At 50.9% G+C, this 20,240-nt stretch overlaps 1 protein-coding gene across 1 annotated transcript; it reads left to right on the top strand.

The window, feature by feature from the left end:
• Window positions 1-2,531: 2,531 nt before the first annotated feature.
• On the top strand, window positions 2,532-18,627 carry LOC146398956 (uncharacterized). Its single transcript, XM_084979561.1, has 11 exons — window positions 2,532-2,660; window positions 4,713-4,933; window positions 5,662-5,728; window positions 9,048-9,098; window positions 9,458-9,505; window positions 11,055-11,275; window positions 12,004-12,028; window positions 15,392-15,442; window positions 15,802-15,849; window positions 17,399-17,619; window positions 18,595-18,627. The coding sequence occupies exons 4-11, from the start codon at window positions 9,056-9,058 to the stop codon at window positions 18,625-18,627; spliced, it is 690 nt and encodes a 229-aa protein (XP_084835687.1). The 5' UTR covers window positions 2,532-2,660; window positions 4,713-4,933; window positions 5,662-5,728; window positions 9,048-9,055.
• Window positions 18,628-20,240: the final 1,613 nt, after the last annotated feature.

Here is a 20,240-nt window from a genome sequence, read left to right as displayed (position 1 = left end):
AGTATCTATGAGGACGTGGGTTCAACCCTTTGCCTTGCTTAGTGGGTAAAGGATCTGTATTTTCCCTGAGCCACGGTGTAGGTTGCAGACATGGCTCAGATCCCAAGTTGCTGCTGCTGTGGCATAGGCAAGCAGCTGTAGCTCTGATTCAGCTCCTAGCCTAGGAACCTCCAAATGCTTCAAGCAAGGCCCTAAAAAGACCAAAAGAAATGATATTGAGATTTTGATAGGTGTTGTAGTGTACCTGCTGTTTTTTCATGTAGTATGAAATGTCAATGATATTCCGTCTTCAAATCTATTTCTTTTTATTTTTCTGTATTTTTCAGGCCATGCCCATGACATAATGAAGTTCCCAGGTGAGGGGTCAAATCTGAGCTATTTATGCCAAACTACGCCAGAGCCACATCCACACCTACAGCACACGTATGTGACCTATACCACAGCTCAACGCAACGCTGGACCCTTAACCCACTGAGTGAAGCCAGGGATTGAACCTGCTTCATCATGGATATTAGTTGGGTTCATTCCTGAGGGGCCACAATGGGCACTCTTTCTTCCCCTCTGTGAACATGGCATGTCATTTGAATTCTTTGTGACTTATTCAATTCTTTCAGCAATGTTTTGTAGTTTTCACTGTAAAAGTTGTTTCCTTTCTTAGAGCCCTGAGCCTGCCTTCCAGCTGCACCAGCAGCACCATGAGAAGGACTGGCTCGTGAAAACAGTGGCATGTCCCTCACTGCCTCTGCACTGAGCTCTGATTATGGTAGCACAGGTGTTGTGGGCCATACACAGCACCTCTGCTTACCCGTGGGTTCTGCTAGAAAGCGGTCTAGAATGTCACCGTTGCCATCTCTCTTTGGGTGTCTGCAGGCCTCCCAGAATTCCTCGCACAGGTGCATGAGCACAGGAGATACATACAAATGAATGATCAGGTCAGACCAGCCAACTGGTCTGCAGTAAAGCATGTCTGGGGAGGGGAGGTCATATCTTGCTCATCGTTGAATCTCCACCCTGAACACGATGCTTGGTGTGGCAGTCACTGGCAGATCACCTCTTTATACTTCATGGAATTCTGTAATAAATAGTGCAATCCATTCATATAAAACACAGCACCTTTCAATTGCTTACTCAGCTATCCCCTTTTCAGTGTGTGTTGAGGTGGAATTTCAGGTGTGTCAGTTTAGAGGTAGGAGCTATAAAGGGCCATAGAAGGAAGAAGTTGAAAGGTCATTCCTTCAGCACGTTGCTCTCCTTCGAATGTTGGCATCTGTGCTCACCTTGTGTGGAAGGTCTCAGTCCATGGAGCAGAGGGAAGGTCTGGGCACCTGGAGGAAAAATCAGGGTGATGCACTGTGACGTGCAGTCACCTCAGGGAAGCAGGAGGAATGGGAGGGTCACTCTTTCTAACTCAATTCCCCCCGTGGTGTGTTTCTACAGAGTCAGTGGTGGAGAGCATGAGCAGCCGCCAGGATGAGGAGGCTGCAGGTAGGGAAGAGCACGCAGCTGGGATCTAGTGGGAGAGGGTTCCTGGGAGCACCTGGGTTCCACCTGCTGCTGGAAGAGGGAGGAAGTGGGGGATAGGACTTGGCGGGTGGGTGGGTGGGTGGCCTAATGAGTGGCACTCTGCTGTGGTGTTTTCCCCTGTGAAATGGATACCACGAAGAAGACTTGGGTCCCTGGTCTTTGTTGTGCTGTGTTTGTATTCCTCTCTCCTTTTCTTTGAGAGGGAGAATCGATTTTCCCTCCCAAAGCTGCTCCTTCCTGCTTTGGTCTCTGCCCGTTGTGCAAGTTTGCTTTGTGATTGGCACCGTGAGGGCCCAGTGCACAAGAGCTGTTGACTTGGTTTCCTTTATTGACCTTGAGGGACCTGAAGTGGTGGCAGCCAAAGCTCTCCCAGGCCCTTGACCCTGGAGACCAAGTTGGTCGAGTGAGTGTCAGGTGGTGGGTGAGAAGGCAGCTCTCTGGCTCTGCATGTTTGGGATTTCTGGCCTCCCTGTCCTGTTGTGTCCTCACGGTGTGTCCTGAGGGAAGGGGCGTTCCCAGAGTTGGATGCCCAGAACAGGGAACTGAGGCACAGACAGATGTACATCTCCTTTTGTGGCATGTGTTTCTTCTACAGGGGATGTGAGGAGTTCCCTAGTGTCCTAGAGGCTAAGGATCGAGTGTTCGATCCCTTCTGTGGTGCAGATTCAAGTGCCTGGGTTGGGAACCACTGCATCCCCTGGGAGTGGTGACAATCAATCAGTCAACCAATGGGATTGACATCAGACCATTCTGCATGGTCATTATCTAGGTTGTCTCCGCTACCAAGAGGCATTTTCACACGAAACCTGTGTGGGGAGGTAATGTTTTGAAGTGCACCCCAAAGAGCAAGATCTTTCTAAGTAGAACTTGGATTCTGCTGGCTCTTCTGTGTGGCTGGGTGTTATGGGCTTTGAGGGCTTGGCCTGGGAGTCAATTATTAGTCATTTCCCTGTTATCTTCTGCAATCAGGATGTCACTCGTTCTCTCTGTTGTCGTGTATTTTCCAGAATCTTGCTTTGGAAACCTAGGATCTTGCTTCAGGAGTCTGAGGGCAATTTTGTTCTTTACCACCTTGGCTGGAATAATCCCATGGTGGCCACACAACAGGGTGTACCCTGCCAATGAGCCAGATGAAGGTACTGTGGAACCTGACTCAATACATCCAGGCCTGAACAATGATTCTAGCTCATTCAGTGTTCCAAATTTCAGAACAAACTCTACAAATGATAAGCCATATCTTTCTTTTATTCCATGGTGCAAATTCAAATGAAATAACTCGGAGATCCCGTCGTGGCGCAGTGCTTAATAAATCCGACTAGGAACCATGAGGTTGTGAGTTTGATCTATGGCCTTGCTCAGCGGGTTAAGGATCCAGGGTTGCCGTGAGCCGTGGTGTAGGTTGAAGATGCGGCTTGGATCCTGAGTTGCAGTGGCAGTGGTCACTGTAGGCCACTACAACTCTGATTAGACCCGTATCCTCGGAATCTCCATATGCTGAGGGAAGCAGGCCTAGAAAAGGAAAAATGACAAAAAAGCAAAGATAAATTGAATAACTCAGTTGGTAATTTCCCAACTATGGAAATAATGATTCATTTAAAATCGACATTTGGTTCCTGGTTAATAGCGAAGGTGACCTCACTCATTTTATGACATTTGCTGATATTTAACATTTCCAGTTGTAATAGATCCCTGCATGGAACCACATTTCCCAATTTGAAAACAATACTAGAAATGATTTAGAACAAGATTATATTAAGAAGAAATGGTGCATATTACAGAAAGCTCCTCTAACCCATTCCTCCAATTTTCACTAATGACAACGTCCAGCACTGAATGGGGAACTCATGGTACACTGAGCAGCAAAAGATTCTACAAATTTAATTAATGAAAAGTTTCCCATTTACATTCAGATTCACTTTTTGTGCTGTGACAGCAGTTAAGGTTGGACACATGCAAAATATTAGGAGGCCCCAATATGTTACCATAGAGAACGTGTACACTCCCATTTGTAGTAGCACGTTATTCCCAACAACAAAGAGATGAAACCAATCACAAATGAGAGAGATCAGGGGACAGATCAAATTCGATTTGTGACCAGAAGAGAACACTCTTCTACCAGAAAAAAATTACATTTTTAAATAGGATACCACAAGGATGATCCAAAAAGAAAAAAAAATAGTAAACACTGTTGACCAATAGTGAGGAGTTCCCATCAAGGCATGGCAGCAGTGAAACCAATTAGGAAGAATGAGATTGTGAATTTGCCCCATGGCCACAAACAGTGGGATAAGGATCTGGTGATGCCATGAGCTGTGGGGTAGGTGGCAGATGCAGCTGGGATCCTGCCTTGCTGTGGCTCTGACATAAAATGGCAGCTACAGCTCCTATTAGACCCCTAGCCTGGGAATCCATATGGCATGCGTGTGGCCTTAAAAAGCTACAAGTATTAATAGAAAAAAAATGGTGAAATCAGGCAGCACAGAGAAAGAAATATCGTGCAACTCAACATATAGGCGGTAACCAGACTCGGCAGAGTGTCAGAGATGGAAAGTAGAAATGACTAAGACCTGGCAGCAGGGCTGAAGGGGGAGTCATTCCTGAATGGGTGCAGAGGTCCTATGAGTTATGATGAGAAAGGTTGTTATGGACAGTGGTGCAAAGTACATAGCATTGGGAAGGCCTGCTCGCCCCGTGAGTTTCCTATTGCCAAAGTATTCCAAAGAGAAGCATTATGTATCTAAGAAAAGAAAAGAGGCGAAACATCCCAGAGGATGGAGTGTGAACACAGGAGCACCCTGTGGGAAGAGTAGGGAAGCTGAAATGATCTCCTGCCCTTTCAGAAGATGGAGGAATGTAGCTGGAGAGGAAAATGGGCAGGAGGATTCACGAGACTCTGTCATGGCAGCAGAGCCTGCATGCTCGTGTTGGCCATTTCTCAGATGGAGAATATGCCACGGAGAGGTTCCCTTTAGCAAGAGAGGCAGAGGCTCCCTTTCTCAGGTCTTTCAAGGTGCTCTCTGCCTTCCTTCAAAACGTTTACCCGGGAGGATGGGCCAAGAGAAGCTCCATCCATGCTTCATCCCACCCCCACCCCTTGACTCCCAGCCCATGTCCAGTCAGGTGAGGTGCCCAGAGTACCTCCTGAGCAGCACCACCGCCTTGCTGACAGTGACTGTGTGTCCCCCTAGCAACCCTCGATGATGTTGTGGAGGCCTGCGGGAGTGAGAAGACTGAGGAGGAGGCCCTGGCTGGGGCAAATGAGGAGGAGGTGGGGCCGGGAACTGAGAAGGTGCAGGAGGAGGCTGCCTGCATTGACGAGGCAGAGGAGGAGGCGGGCCCATCCCTTGAAAATGACGAGGAGTCCCCAGCCAGCGACCTGGTTGAGCAGGAAGACCAGCTTGCCCCCAAGGTAAGCTCACCTTTCTTGATCTGAGATTTAAAAAGGTGCCTCCTTTCTTCTTGGATGTGCCTACTTCAGAAAAGGAAATCTGAGAAAGTCCATTATAGAGGATATATGCACATTCCTCTGTGGAGGAATGTTGAGTCAAAGTTTGATACCAACCAATAACTCCTTCCAAGGGGCATTGGCAAAAGGGACCACATCAGTTCCCAAGTGTACATAGGGAGCATTTGTCTTTGAAGAAGCCTGAATGCTTTGTTTGGTTTTGTTGTCTTTTTGCCTTTTCTAGGGCCACTCCCGTGACATATGGAGGTTCCCCGGCTCAGGGTCAAACCGGAGCTGTAGCCACCGGCCTGCACCAGAGCCACAGCAACGCGGGATACGAGCCACGTCTGCAACCTACACCTCAGCTCACGGCAATGCCGGATCCTTAACCCACTGAGCAAGGCCAGGGATCGAACCCGCAACCTCATGGTTCCTGGCCGGATTCGTTATCCACTGCGCCACGACGGGAACTCCAAAGAAGCCTGAATGTTTTTTAAATGAACGTGGACTTGGGAGGTCTTCCATAAAAAGCTGGTGCCTTTTCCACAGGTGTCTTTGCTGTCTTCTTTTGGGGATGCGGACTCAACTCTGCCTTCTGTCTGTGTGCCTGCAGCCCCCAACCACAGGAAGACCTGTGGCCAAGTGCAGAGGATGCTGTGACACTCACAGTGTTTTCTTTTCTCTCATCACAGGTGGACGGGATGGACGATGAAAGCCGTTAAGTATTCTGGAACCCGGCTCTGCTGAGGAGAAGTCCAGGTGTTGAGGAAGGGTGGGGGGTGCTTTCCTGCCCCTTTGGTTGCAGAGACACCCTGATTCTGGGTTCCTCCTGGGAATGGGGGTGAAGGATGGGGTGAAAGAGACTGACTTCCCACAAAAGGGCCATCCCAAGTCCTCGGGTCCCTGGACGAAAGGAGGCTCTTTGTATGGTGTGGGTAGGTGTCCGGGAACATTGGGGGGGTGTGCATGTGATGGCCTGTTGGTGTGATTGTGAACCAGTGTGAGTGGGTGTGTTTTGTGGGGAGTCATTTGTGACTTAGCACCACATACCTGTCCAGTTTCTCGTTGAACAGTCTCATGATGACCGCAGGCTAACTGTCCATTCCCTTATTCTCCCTGCACCCGCTGGGAGCAAGGTTTGGGGAAAAGGCTTTCCTTCCTCTTGGTCTTTCATTTCCTCTTTTCTTCCCCCTCTGCTTGGTGCAGACTTTCATGCTGTTGTTTCAAACATGTGCCATCAACTCGAGCCTCTTCAGGTTGTAAGTGTCCCGAGGAGAGTTGTGAACGCTGTGCTCCCCCCGCACCTCCTACCCACTCGGGGCAGCCACCCTTCCAGCCTCTGCACAGGAGTGGTCTTTCAGACACCTCATCTGCATGACATCAGAGAGTCTTTGTCCTTCTGTGTCTGACTGGCTTCACTTGAAGTGATGTCCTCCAGCGAGTTCCTCTCGAGGCTCAGAGGTCCTGAACCTGACCAGTACCTATGAGGACATGGGTTCGACCCTTGGCCTTGCTCAGTGGGTGAGGAAATCCGCATTGTGGTGAGCTGCAGCAGAGGTCCCAGATGCGGCTGGTATCCAGCTTGGCTGTGGCTGTGGTGTCGGCCGGTGGCCACAGCTCTGATTTGCTGCCTCGCCTGGCAATTTCCATCTGCTGCGGGGGCAGCCCTCAAGCCCAAAAGTGAATCAGTCAGTAATGTCCTCCAGTTCTCTGTGCATTGCTGCAATGGGTAGGGTTTCCTTCTTCTGTGACAACGGAATACCTTGCTATGGTCTGTATCCACCCCGTTGTCTTTCTCAGTCTGTGTGCCCGTGGACACTGCGGCTCTGTTTCTGTTGGGCTCTTGTGTATGGTGCTGCCGTGATCCTGGGATGGCAGGTCTCTTTACCCGACACTGATGGTTCTTCCTTTACATGGCCATGCAGCAGTGGGATTGCAGGGTCCTGCCGTGGTGTTTCCCGATCTGGCTGGCCCCGTTGACATTCCCTGCTACAGTGTCCAGAAGTCCCAGGCAGTCACATCTTCCCAAACATCTGTTCAGGTTTGAAAACACTCCGTGTCCTACCAGGTGGGAGGTGATACCTCGTGGTGCCTTTGCTTTGCCTTTGCATTGTGATAGGCAACATTGGGAAATGTTCCCTCTGTATGCTGCTCTCTGTGGTCTTCTTCAACAGAGGGTCTCTCCCAGGCTTCCACTCATCTACAACTGAGGTATTTGCCTTTTGATTCAATTGATTTGTAGTTGTTTCCCATATATTCCGAATATGAGCCCCTGTTTCAAATATAAGATTTACAAATATCCTCTTCTGTAGGTTGTCTTTCCATTCAGTGGATTGTTAGACACTGTCCTTTCTGTTTGTTTCTATTTTAATGGAGGTACAGTGTTGTTTCACTCTCTGCTGTGGAGCGACATTCCCCAGTCGTGTGTGTCCATTAACGTATGTTCCTTTTTTTTTTTTTTTTTTTTTTTTTTTGTCTTTTGTCTTTTGTTGTTGTTGTTGTTGTTGTTGTTGCTATTTCTTGGGCCGCTCCCGCGGCATATGGAGGTTCCCAGGCTAGGGGTCTAATTGGAGCTGTAGCCACTGGCCTACGCCAGAGCCACAGCAACGCGGGATCCGAGCCGAGTCTGCAACCTACACCACAGCTCACGGCAACGCCGGATCGTTAACCCACTGAGCAAGGGGCAGGGACCGAACCCGCAACCTCATGGTTCCTAGTCGGATTCGTTAACCACTGCACCACGACGGGAATTCCTGTTCCTTTTTTGATATTATTGTCCGTCTGAGATCAGGTCGATTTCAGGAGGTTGGATCTCATTCTCCGTGTGCTGCAACAGGAGGACCTTGTTGTCTCTCCATTCTCAATGCCGTAGTTGGCATCAACTGCCCCCAAACTCCCAGTCCAAGCCCTTCACAACCACAAGTCTGTTCTCTGCGTCCGTGGGTTTTGTGGACAGGTTCCTTTGTGCCGTGCTTTAGATTCCACCTCTAAGTGAGATCAGGTGGTATCCGTCTTTCTCTTTGTCACGTACTTCACTTTGCACGAGAATCTCTCGATCCATCCCTATTGTTTTGAGTGGCATTGGTTTCTTCTTCGATTTTCTGGCTGAGTCGTGAATTCCATCATCTATGTGGACCACATCGTCATGAGCCATTCATCTGTCTGTGGACATGAGATGGCTTCCCTGTCTTGGCTGTTGTGAACAGTGCTGCCATAAACATAGAGGGGCATATGTCTTTTTCCTGGATACATTTGTCCTGATATTTCCCAGGGTGCTCGGCTTGCTAGGTCGCATGCCCTGCTGTGTTCAGTTTTCGCAGGACCCTCCATGGTGTCTTCCATAGTGGTTGTACCAGTGTACGTTCACACCGGCAATGCTGGGGGTGGGTGGCCTTTTCTCCACTCGTATTTGCGGCCGACACCAGAGCTTGCAGCAACGCTGGATCCTTAAACCACTCAGTGAGGCCAGGCATCAACCCCGCAAGCTCGTGTCTCCTAGTCGGATTCGTTTCTGCTGTGCCCCGACGGGAACTCCTTGGTGGTTTCTTTGTTGTTGTTGTTGTGGAGGTGTATGAGTTTTCTTTATATATGTTTTGGAGGTGAACCTCACGGGCAGTGGTCCCTTTCTCCTCAGTGTTTCTGTAGAGCTGCTGTCCACAGTGTGCCAGCCACTGGCCAGAAGGAGCCATTTCTGCTTAATTGAGTTCAGTCAGTAGTTAGGTCTGCCTCTTGCAGTGAACAGAATAAAGCAGCCTATGGTTCACTCCCAGGGGCCACCACACAAGTGTGTCCATGCAGCTGGAATTTCAGGTGTGTCACCCTGGAGCTGAGGCCTCCAGATGGACTCGTAGAAGGGAGATGTGTAAGGCTCCATCCCTCAGCAGCCCACGATCTCTGAAGGTTTGCCACTGTGGCCAATGTTTTATGGAAGCTTCTGAGGCCGTAGAGCAGAGGGAAGTTCTGAGCACACCGAGGACAAGCTATGGTGGTGCTGCGTGGCCCAAGACAACCCTAAGTAGGGGATATGTGTGGGGGACAGGCTCTAACACCTTGATTCCTTATGTCTGTGTCTCTGCAGTGTGTAACATGGAGAGTCTGAGTGACAGCAACCACGATGAAAATGATACAGGTAAGAACATCTCTCAGGTAGGAGCCACTGGGCGAGGGTTCCCGGGAAACTTGGGTGATGCCTGCTGCTTGGAGTGTGGGGCAGGTGAGTCTGAAACTTAAAAACAGAGAGAAATTGGTGTACAGATGTTCACCACCTACTTTAATAAGGAGAGGGAGCAGATATGAGATGCCTGAATGTTGGCATCTGTGCTCAGCTTGTGTGGAAGGGTCTCAGTCCATGGAGCAGAGGGAAGGTGTGGGAGCCTGGAGGAAAAACCAGGGTGATGCTCTGTACCCGTAGTCACCTCAGGGAAGCCGGAGAAACGGGAGGGCCACTCTTTCTAACTCCTTGATTTCCCCGATGGTGTGTTTCTACAGACTCAGTGGTGGAGAGCATGAGCAGCCGCCAGGATGAGGAGGCTGCAGGTAGGGAAGAGCACGCAGCTGGGATCTAGTGGGAGACGGTTCCTGGGAGGACCTGGGTTCCACCTGCTGCTGGAAGAGGGAGGAAGTGGGGGATAGGACTTGGCGGGTGGGTGGGTGGGTGGCCTAATGAGTGGCACTCTGCTGTGGTGTTTTCCCCTGTGAAATCGATACCACGAAGAAGACATGGGTCCCTGGTCTTTGTTGTGCTGTGTTTGTATTCCTCTCTCCTTCCTTTGAGAGGGAGAATCGATTTTCTCTGCCAAAGCTGCTCCTTCCTGCTTTGGTCTCTGCCCGTTGTGCAAGTTTGCTTTGTGATTTGCACCGTGAGGGCCCAGTGCACAAGAGCTGTTGACTTGGTTTCCTTTATTGACCTTGAGGGACCTGAAGTGGTGGCACCCAAAGCTCTCCTAGGCCCTTGACCCTGGAGACCAAGTTGGTCGAGTGAGTGTCAGGTGGTGGGTGAGAAGGCAGCTCTCTCATTCTGCATGTTTGGGATTTCTGGCCTCCCTGTCCTGTTGTGTCCTCACGGTGTGTCCTGAGGGAAGGGATGTTCCCAGAGTTAGATGTGTTAAAGGAGGCATACTTGGAGTTCCCAAGGTTAACGAATCCAACTAGGAACCATGAGATTGCGGGTTCGATCGCTGGCCTCACTCAATGAGTTCAGGATCCAGTAATGCCGTGAGCTGTGGTGTAGGTGGCAGATGCAGGTGGCTGTGGCTCTGACATAAAATGGCAGCTACAGCTCCTATTAGACCCCTAGCCTGGGAATCCATATGGCATGCGTGTGGCCTTAAAAAGCTACAAGTGTTAATAGAAAAAAAATGGTGAAATCAGGCAGCACAGAGAAAGAAATATCGTGCAACTCAACATATAGGCGGTAACCAGACTCGGCAGAGTGTCAGAGATGGAAAGTAGAAATGACTAAGACCTGGCAGCAGGGCTGAAGGGGGAGTCATTCCTGAATGGGTGCAGAGGTCCTATGAGTTATGATGAGAAAGGTTGTTATGGACAGTGGTGCAAAGTACATAGCATTGGGAAGGCCTGCTCGCCCCGTGAGTTTCCTATTGCCAAAGTATTCCAAAGAGAAGCATTATGTATCTAAGAAAAGAAAAGAGGCGAAACATCCCAGAGGATGGAGTGTGAACACAGGAGCAACCTGTGGGAAGAGTAGGGAAGCTGAAATGATCTCCTGCCCTTTCAGAAGATGGAGGAATGTAGCTGGAGAGGAAAATGGGCAGGAGGATTCACGAGACCCTGTCATGGCAACAGAGCCTGCATGCTCGTGTTGGCCATTTCTCAGATGGAGAATATGCCACGGAGAGGTTCCCTTTAGCAAGAGAGGCAGAGGCTCCCTTTCTCAGGTCTTTCAAGGTGCTCTCTGCCTTCCTTCAAAACGTTTACCCGGGAGGATGGGCCAAGAGAAGCTCCATCCATGCTTCATCCCACCCCCACCCCTTGACTCCCAGCCCATGTCCAGTCAGGTGAGGTGCCCAGAGTACCTCCTGAGCAGCACCACCGCCTTGCTGACAGTGACTGTGTGTCCCCCTAGCAACCCTCGATGATGTTGTGGAGGCCTGCGGGAGTGAGAAGACTGAGGAGGAGGCCCTGGCTGGGGCAAATGAGGAGGAGGTGGGGCCGGGAACTGAGAAGGTGCAGGAGGAGGCTGCCTGCATTGACGAGGCAGAGGAGGAGGCGGGCCCATCCCTTGAAAATGACGAGGAGTCCCCAGCCAGCGACCTGGTTGAGCAGGAAGACCAGCTTGCCCCCAAGGTAAGCTCACCTTTCTTGATCTGAGATTTAAAAAGGTGCCTCCTTTCTTCTTGGATGTGCCTACTTCAGAAAAGGAAATCTGAGAAAGTCCATTATAGAGGATATATGCACATTCCTCTGTGGAGGAATGTTGAGTCAAAGTTTGATACCAACCAATAACTCCTTCCAAGGGGCATTGGCAAAAGGGACCACATCAGTTCCCAAGTGTACATAGGGAGCATTTGTCTTTGAAGAAGCCTGAATGCTTTGTTTGGTTTTGTTGTCTTTTTGCCTTTTCTAGGGCCACTCCCGTGACATATGGAGGTTCCCCGGCTCAGGGTCAAACCGGAGCTGTAGCCACCGGCCTGCACCAGAGCCACAGCAACGCGGGATACGAGCCACGTCTGCAACCTACACCTCAGCTCACGGCAATGCCGGATCCTTAACCCACTGAGCAAGGCCAGGGATCGAACCCGCAACCTCATGGTTCCTGGCCGGATTCGTTAACCACTGCGCCACGACGGGAACTCCAAAGAAGCCTGAATGTTTTTTAAATGAACGTGGACTTGGGAGGTCTTCCATGAAAAGCTGGTGCCTTTTCCACAGGTGTCTTTGCTGTCTTCTTTTGGGGATGCGGACTCAACTCTGCCTTCTGTCTGTGTGCCTGCAGCCCCCAACCACAGGAAGACCTGTGGCCAAGTGCAGAGGATGCTGTGACACTCACAGTGTTTTCTTTTCTCTCATCACAGGTGGACGGGATGGACGATGAAAGCCGTTAAGTATTCTGGAACCCGGCTCTGCTGAGGAGAAGTCCAGGTGTTGAGGAAGGGTGGGGGGTGCTTTCCTGCCCCTTTGGTTGCAGAGACACCCTGATTCTGGGTTCCTCCTGGGAATGGGGGTGAAGGATGGGGTGAAAGAGACTGACTTCCCACAAAAGGGCCATCCCAAGTCCTCGGGTCCCTGGACGAAAGGAGGCTCTTTGTATGGTGTGGGTAGGTGTCCGGGAACATTGGGGGGGTGTGCATGTGATGGCCTGTTGGTGTGATTGTGAACCAGTGTGAGTGGGTGTGTTTTGTGGGGAGTCATTTGTGACTTAGCACCACATACCTGTCCAGTTTCTCGTTGAACAGTCTCATGATGACCGCAGGCTAACTGTCCATTCCCTCATTCTCCCTGCACCCGCTGGGAGCAAGGTTTGGGGAAAAGGCTTTCCTTCCTCTTGGTCTTTCATTTCCTCTTTTCTTCCCCCTCTGCTTGGTGCAGACTTTCATGCTGTTGTTTCAAACATGTGCCATGAACTCGAGCCTCTTCAGGTTGTAAGTGTCCCGAGGGAGTGTTGTGAACGCTGTGCTCCCCCCGCACCTCCTACCCACTCGGGGCAGCCACCCTTCCAGCCTCTGCACAGGAGTGGTCTTTCAGACACCTCATCTGCATGACATCAGAGAGTCTTTGTCCTTCTGTGTCTGACTGGCTTCACTTGAAGTGATGTCCTCCAGCGAGTTCCTCTCGAGGCTCAGAGGTCCTGAACCTGACCAGTACCTATGAGGACATGGGTTCGACCCTTGGCCTTGCTCAGTGGGTGAGGAAACCCGCATTGTGGTGAGCTGCGGCAGAGGTCCCAGATGCGGCTGGTATCCAGCTTGGCTGTGGCTGTGCTGTCGGCCGGTGGCCACAGCTCTGATTTGCTGCCTCGCCTGGCAATTTCCATCTGCTGCGGGGGCAGCCCTCAAGCCCAAAAGTGAATCAGTCAGTAATGTCCTCCAGTTCTCTGTGCATTGCTGCAATGGGTAGGGTTTCCTTCTTCTGTGACAACGGAATACCTTGCTATGGTCTGTATCCACCCCGTTGTCTTTCTCAGTCTGTGTGCCCGTGGACACTGCGGCTCTGTTTCTGTTGGGCTCTTGTGTATGGTGCTGCCGTGATCCTGGGATGGCAGGTCTCTTTACCCGACACTGATGGTTCTTCCTTTACATGGCCATGCAGCAGTGGGATTGCAGGGTCCTGCCGTGGTGTTTCCCGATCTGGCTGGCCCCGTTGACATTCCCTGCTACAGTGTCCAGAAGTCCCAGGCAGTCACATCTTCCCAAACATCTGTTCAGGTTTGAAAACACTCCGTGTCCTACCAGGTGGGAGGTGATACCTCGTGGTGCCTTTGCTTTGCCTTTGCATTGTGATAGGCAACATTGGGAAATGTTCCCTCTGTATGCTGCTCTCTGTGGTCTTCTTCGACAGAGGGTCTCTCCCAGGCTTCCACTCATCTACCACTGAGGTATTTGCCTTTTGATTCAATTGATTTGTAGTTGTTTCCCATATATTCCGAATATGAGCCCCTGTTTCAAATATAAGATTTACAAATATCCTCTTCTGTAGGTTGTCTTTCCATTCAGTGGATTGTTAGACACTGTCCTTTCTGTTTGTTTCTATTTTAATGGAGGTACAGTGTTGTTTCACTCTCTGCTGTGGAGCGACATTCCCCAGTCGTGTGTGTCCATTAACGTATGTTCCTTTTTTTTTTTTTTTTTTTTTTTTTTTTGTCTTTTGTCTTTTGTTGTTGTTGTTGTTGTTGTTGTTGCTATTTCTTGGGCCGCTCCCGCGGCATATGGAGGTTCCCAGGCTAGGGGTCTAATTGGAGCTGTAGCCACTGGCCTACGCCAGAGCCACAGCAACGCGGGATCCGAGCCGAGTCTGCAACCTACACCACAGCTCACGGCAACGCCGGATCGTTAACCCACTGAGCAAGGGGCAGGGACCGAACCCGCAACCTCATGGTTCCTAGTCGGATTCGTTAACCACTGCACCACGACGGGAATTCCTGTTCCTTTTTTGATATTATTGTCCGTCTGAGATCAGGTCGATTTCAGGAGGTTGGATCTCATTCTCCGTGTGCTGCAACAGGAGGACCTTGTTGTCTCTCCATTCTCAATGCCGTAGTTGGCATCAACTGCCCCCAAACTCCCAGTCCAAGCCCTTCACAACCACAAGTCTGTTCTCTGCGTCCGTGGGTTTTGTGGACAGGTTCCTTTGTGCCGTGCTTTAGATTCCACCTCTAAGTGAGATCAGGTGGTATCCGTCTTTCTCTTTGTCACGTACTTCACTTTGCACGAGAATCTCTCGATCCATCCCTATTGTTTTGAGTGGCATTGGTTTCTTCTTCGATTTTCTGGCTGAGTCGTGAATTCCATCATCTATGTGGACCACATCGTCATGAGCCATTCATCTGTCTGTGGACATGAGATGGCTTCCCTGTCTTGGCTGTTGTGAACAGTGCTGCCATAAACATAGAGGGGCATATGTCTTTTTCCTGGATACATTTGTCCTGATATTTCCCAGGGTGCTCGGCTTGCTAGGTCGCATGCCCTGCTGTGTTCAGTTTTCGCAGGACCCTCCATGGTGTCTTCCATAGTGGTTGTACCAGTGTACGTTCACACCGGCAATGCTGGGGGTGGGTGGCCTTTTCTCCACTCGTATTTGCGGCCGACACCAGAGCTTGCAGCAACGCTGGATCCTTAAACCACTCAGTGAGGCCAGGCATCAACCCCGCAAGCTCGTGTCTCCTAGTCGGATTCGTTTCTGCTGTGCCCCGACGGGAACTCCTTGGTGGTTTCTTTGTTGTTGTTGTTGTGGAGGTGTATGAGTTTTCTTTATATATGTTTTGGAGGTGAACCTCACGGGCAGTGGTCCCTTTCTCCTCAGTGTTTCTGTAGAGCTGCTGTCCACAGTGTGCCAGCCACTGGCCAGAAGGAGCCATTTCTGCTTAATTGAGTTCAGTCAGTAGTTAGGTCTGCCTCTTGCAGTGAACAGAATAAAGCAGCCTATGGTTCACTCCCAGGGGCCACCACACAAGTGTGTCCATGCAGCTGGAATTTCAGGTGTGTCACCCTGGAGCTGAGGCCTCCAGATGGACTCGTAGAAGGGAGATGTGTAAGGCTCCATCCCTCAGCAGCCCACGATCTCTGAAGGTTTGCCACTGTGGCCAATGTTTTATGGAAGCTTCTGAGGCCGTAGAGCAGAGGGAAGTTCTGAGCACACCGAGGACAAGCTATGGTGGTGCTGCGTGGCCCAAGACAACCCTAAGTAGGGGATATGTGTGGGGGACAGGCTCTAACACCTTGATTCCTTATGTCTGTGTCTCTGCAGTGTGTAACATGGAGAGTCTGAGTGACAGCAACCACGATGAAAATGATACAGGTAAGAACATCTCTCAGGTAGGAGCCACTGGGCGAGGGTTCCCGGGAAACTTGGGTGATGCCTGCTGCTTGGAGTGTGGGGCAGGTGAGTCTGAAACTTAAAAACAGAGAGAAATTGGTGTACAGATGTTCACCACCTACTTTAATAAGGAGAGGGAGCAGATATGAGATGCCTGAATGTTGGCATCTGTGCTCAGCTTGTGTGGAAGGGTCTCAGTCCATGGAGCAGAGGGAAGGTGTGGGAGCCTGGAGGAAAAACCAGGGTGATGCTCTGTACCCGTAGTCACCTCAGGGAAGCCGGAGAAACGGGAGGGCCACTCTTTCTAACTCCTTGATTTCCCCGATGGTGTGTTTCTACAGACTCAGTGGTGGAGAGCATGAGCAGCCGCCAGGATGAGGAGGCTGCAGGTAGGGAAGAGCACGCAGCTGGGATCTAGTGGGAGACGGTTCCTGGGAGGACCTGGGTTCCACCTGCTGCTGGAAGAGGGAGGAAGTGGGGGATAGGACTTGGCGGGTGGGTGGGTGGGTGGCCTAATGAGTGGCACTCTGCTGTGGTGTTTTCCCCTGTGAAATCGATACCACGAAGAAGACATGGGTCCCTGGTCTTTGTTGTGCTGTGTTTGTATTCCTCTCTCCTTCCTTTGAGAGGGAGAATCGATTTTCTCTGCCAAAGCTGCTCCTTCCTGCTTTGGTCTCTGCCCATCGTGCAAGTTTGCTTTGTGATTTGCACCGTGAGGGCCCAGTGCACAAGAGCTGTTGACTTGGTTTCCTTTATTGACCTTGAGGGACCTGAAGTGGTGGCACCCAAAGCTCTCCTAGGCCCTTGACCCTGGAGACCAAGTTGGTCGAGTGAGTGTCAGGTGGTGGGTGAGAAGGCAGCTCTCTCATTCTGCATGTTTGGGATTTCTGGCCTCCCTGTCCTGTTGTGTCCTCACGGTGTGTCCTGAGGGAAGGGATGTTCCCAGAGTTAGATGTGTTAAAGGAGGCATACTTGGAGTTCCCAAGGTTAACGAATCCAACTAGGAACCATGAGATTGCGGGTTCGATCGCTGGCCTCACTCAATGAGTTCAGGATCCAGTAATGCCGTGAGCTGTGGTGTAGGTGGCAGATGCAGGTGGCTGTGGCTCTGACATAAAATGGCAGCTACAGCTCCTATTAGACCCCTAGCCTGGGAATCCATATGGCATGCGTGTGGCCTTAAAAAGCTACAAGTGTTAATAGAAAAAAAATGGTGAAATCAGGCAGCACAGAGAAAGAAATATCGTGCAACTCAACATATAGGCGGTAACCAGACTCGGCAGAGTGTCAGAGATGGAAAGTAGAAATGACTAAGACCTGGCAGCAGGGCTGAAGGGGGAGTCATTCCTGAATGGGTGCAGAGGTCCTATGAGTTATGATGAGAAAGGTTGTTATGGACAGTGGTGCAAAGTACATAGCATTGGGAAGGCCTGCTCGCCCCGTGAGTTTCCTATTGCCAAAGTATTCCAAAGAGAAGCATTATGTATCTAAGAAAAGAAAAGAGGCGAAACATCCCAGAGGATGGAGTGTGAACACAGGAGCACCCTGTGGGAAGAGTAGGGAAGCTGAAATGATCTCCTGCCCTTTCAGAAGATGGAGGAATGTAGCTGGAGAGGAAAATGGGCAGGAGGATTCACGAGACCCTGTCATGGCAACAGAGCCTGCATGCTCGTGTTGGCCATTTCTCAGATGGAGAATATGCCACGGAGAGGTTCCCTTTAGCAAGAGAGGCAGAGGCTCCCTTTCTCAGGTCTTTCAAGGTGCTCTCTGCCTTCCTTCAAAACGTTTACCCGGGAGGATGGGCCAAGAGAAGCTCCATCCATGCTTCATCCCACCCCCACCCCTTGACTCCCAGCCCATGTCCAGTCAGGTGAGGTGCCCAGAGTACCTCCTGAGCAGCACCACCGCCTTGCTGACAGTGACTGTGTGTCCCCCTAGCAACCCTCGATGATGTTGTGGAGGCCTGCGGGAGTGAGAAGACTGAGGAGGAGGCCCTGGCTGGGGCAAATGAGGAGGAGGTGGGGCCGGGAACTGAGAAGGTGCAGGAGGAGGCTGCCTGCATTGACGAGGCAGAGGAGGAGGCGGGCCCATCCCTTGAAAATGACGAGGAGTCCCCAGCCAGCGACCTGGTTGAGCAGGAAGACCAGCTTGCCCCCAAGGTAAGCTCACCTTTCTTGATCTGAGATTTAAAAAGGTGCCTCCTTTCTTCTTGGATGTGCCTACTTCAGAAAAGGAAATCTGAGAAAGTCCATTATAGAGGATATATGCACATTCCTCTGTGGAGGAATGTTGAGTCAAAGTTTGGTACCAACCAATAACTCCTTCCAAGGGGCATTGGCAAAAGGGACCACATCAGTTCCCAAGTGTACATAGGGAGCATTTGTCTTTGAAGAAGCCTGAATGCTTTGTTTGGTTTTGTTGTCTTTTTGCCTTTTCTAGGGCCACTCCCGTGACATATGGAGGTTCCCCGGCTCAGGGTCAAACCGGAGCTGTAGCCACCGGCCTGCACCAGAGCCACAGCAACGCGGGATACGAGCCACGTCTGCAACCTACACCTCAGCTCACGGCAATGCCGGATCCTTAACCCACTGAGCAAGGCCAGGGATCGAACCCGCAACCTCATGGTTCCTGGCCGGATTCGTTATCCACTGCGCCACGACGGGAACTCCAAAGAAGCCTGAATGTTTTTTAAATGAACGTGGACTTGGGAGGTCTTCCATGAAAAGCTGGTGCCTTTTCCACAGGTGTCTTTGCTGTCTTCTTTTGGGGATGCGGACTCAACTCTGCCTTCTGTCTGTGTGCCTGCAGCCCCCAACCACAGGAAGACCTGTGGCCAAGTGCAGAGGATGCTGTGACACTCACAGTGTTTTCTTTTCTCTCATCACAGGTGGACGGGATGGACGATGAAAGCCGTTAAGTATTCTGGAACCCGGCTCTGCTGAGGAGAAGTCCAGGTGTTGAGGAAGGGTGGGGGGTGCTTTCCTGCCCCTTTGGTTGCAGAGACACCCTGATTCTGGGTTCCTCCTGGGAATGGGGGTGAAGGATGGGGTGAAAGAGACTGACTTCCCACAAAAGGGCCATCCCAAGTCCTCGGGTCCCTGGACGAAAGGAGGCTCTTTGTATGGTGTGGGTAGGTGTCCGGGAACATTGGGGGGGTGTGCATGTGATGGCCTGTTGGTGTGATTGTGAACCAGTGTGAGTGGGTGTGTTTTGTGGGGAGTCATTTGTGACTTAGCACCACATACCTGTCCAGTTTCTCGTTGAACAGTCTCATGATGACCGCAGGCTAACTGTCCATTCCCTCATTCTCCCTGCACCCGCTGGGAGCAAGGTTTGGGGAAAAGGCTTTCCTTCCTCTTGGTCTTTCATTTCCTCTTTTCTTCCCCCTCTGCTTGGTGCAGACTTTCATGCTGTTGTTTCAAACATGTGCCATCAACTCGAGCCTCTTCAGGTTGTAAGTGTCCCGAGGGAGTGTTGTGAACGCTGTGCTCCCCCCGCACCTCCTACCCACTCGGGGCAGCCACCCTTCCAGCCTCTGCACAGGAGTGGTCTTTCAGACACCTCATCTGCATGACATCAGAGAGTCTTTGTCCTTCTGTGTCTGACTGGCTTCACTTGAAGTGATGTCCTCCAGCGAGTTCCTCTCGAGGCTCAGAGGTCCTGAACCTGACCAGTACCTATGAGGACATGGGTTCGACCCTTGGCCTTGCTCAGTGGGTGAGGAAACCCGCATTCTGGTGAGCTGCGTCAGAGGTCCCAGATGCGGCTGGTATCCAGCTTGGCTGTGGCTGTGCTGTCGGCCGGTGGCCACAGCTCTGATTTGCTGCCTCGCCTGGCAATTTCCATCTGCTGCGGGGGCAGCCCTCAAGCCCAAAAGTGAATCAGTCAGTAATGTCCTCCAGTTCTCTGTGCTTTGCTGCAATGGGTAGGGTTTCCTTCTTCTGTGACAACGGAATACCTTGCTATGGTCTGTATCCACCCCGTTGTCTTTCTCAGTCTGTGTGCCCGTGGACACTGCGGCTCTGTTTCTGTTGGGCTCTTGTGTATGGTGCTGCCGTGATCCTGGGATGGCAGGTCTCTTTACCCGACACTGATGGTTCTTCCTTTACATGGCCATGCAGCAGTGGGATTGCAGGGTCCTGCCGTGGTGTTTCCCGATCTGGCTGGCCCCGTTGACATTCCCTGCTACAGTGTCCAGAAGTCCAAGGCAGTCACATCTTCCCAAACATCTGTTCAGGTTTGAAAACACTCCGTGTCCTACCAGGTGGGAGGTGATACCTCGTGGTGCCTTTGCTTTGCCTTTGCATTGTGATAGGCAACATTGGGAAACGTTCCCTCTGTATGCTGCTCTCTGTGGTCTTCTTCGACAGAGGGTCTCTCCCAGGCTTCCACTCATCTACAACTGAGGTATTTGCCTTTTGATTCAATTGATTTGTAGTTGTTTCCCATATATTCCGAATATGAGCCCCTGTTTCAAATATAAGATTTACAAATATCCTCTTCTGTAGGTTGTCTTTCCATTCAGTGGATTGTTAGACACTGTCCTTTCTGTTTGTTTCTATTTTAATGGAGGTACAGTGTTGTTTCACTCTCTGCTGTGGAGCGACATTCCCCAGTCGTGTGTGTCCATTAACGTATGTTCCTTTTTTGATATTATTGTCCGTCTGAGATCAGGTCGATTTCAGGAGGTTGGATCTCATTCTCCGTGTGCTGCAACAGGAGGACCTTGTTGTCTCTCCATTCTCAATGCCGTAGTTGGCATCAACTGCCCCCAAACTCC

The sequence above is a fragment of the Sus scrofa genome, chromosome 10 (genome assembly GCF_054392235.1).
Source record: "Sus scrofa isolate SSC_HxYL_T2T_F1_AM1 chromosome 10, Sscrofa_HxYL_maternal_Yorkshire_Landrace_v2.0, whole genome shotgun sequence".
Classification (NCBI taxonomy): domain Eukaryota; kingdom Metazoa; phylum Chordata; class Mammalia; order Artiodactyla; family Suidae; genus Sus; species Sus scrofa.
This window is presented reverse-complemented; position numbering and strand designations above follow the sequence as displayed.

Coding starts and splice junctions, on each gene's coding strand:
- LOC146398956 (XM_084979561.1), top strand. CDS start 9,056: ATGGAGAGTCTGAGTGACAGCAACCACGATGAAAATGATACAG. Junction 11,276..12,003: donor AAGACCAGCTTGCCCCCAAG/GTAAGCTCACCT, acceptor CTCTCATCACAG/GTGGACGGGATGGACGATGA. Junction 15,443..15,801: donor CCACGATGAAAATGATACAG/GTAAGAACATCT, acceptor GTGTTTCTACAG/ACTCAGTGGTGGAGAGCATG.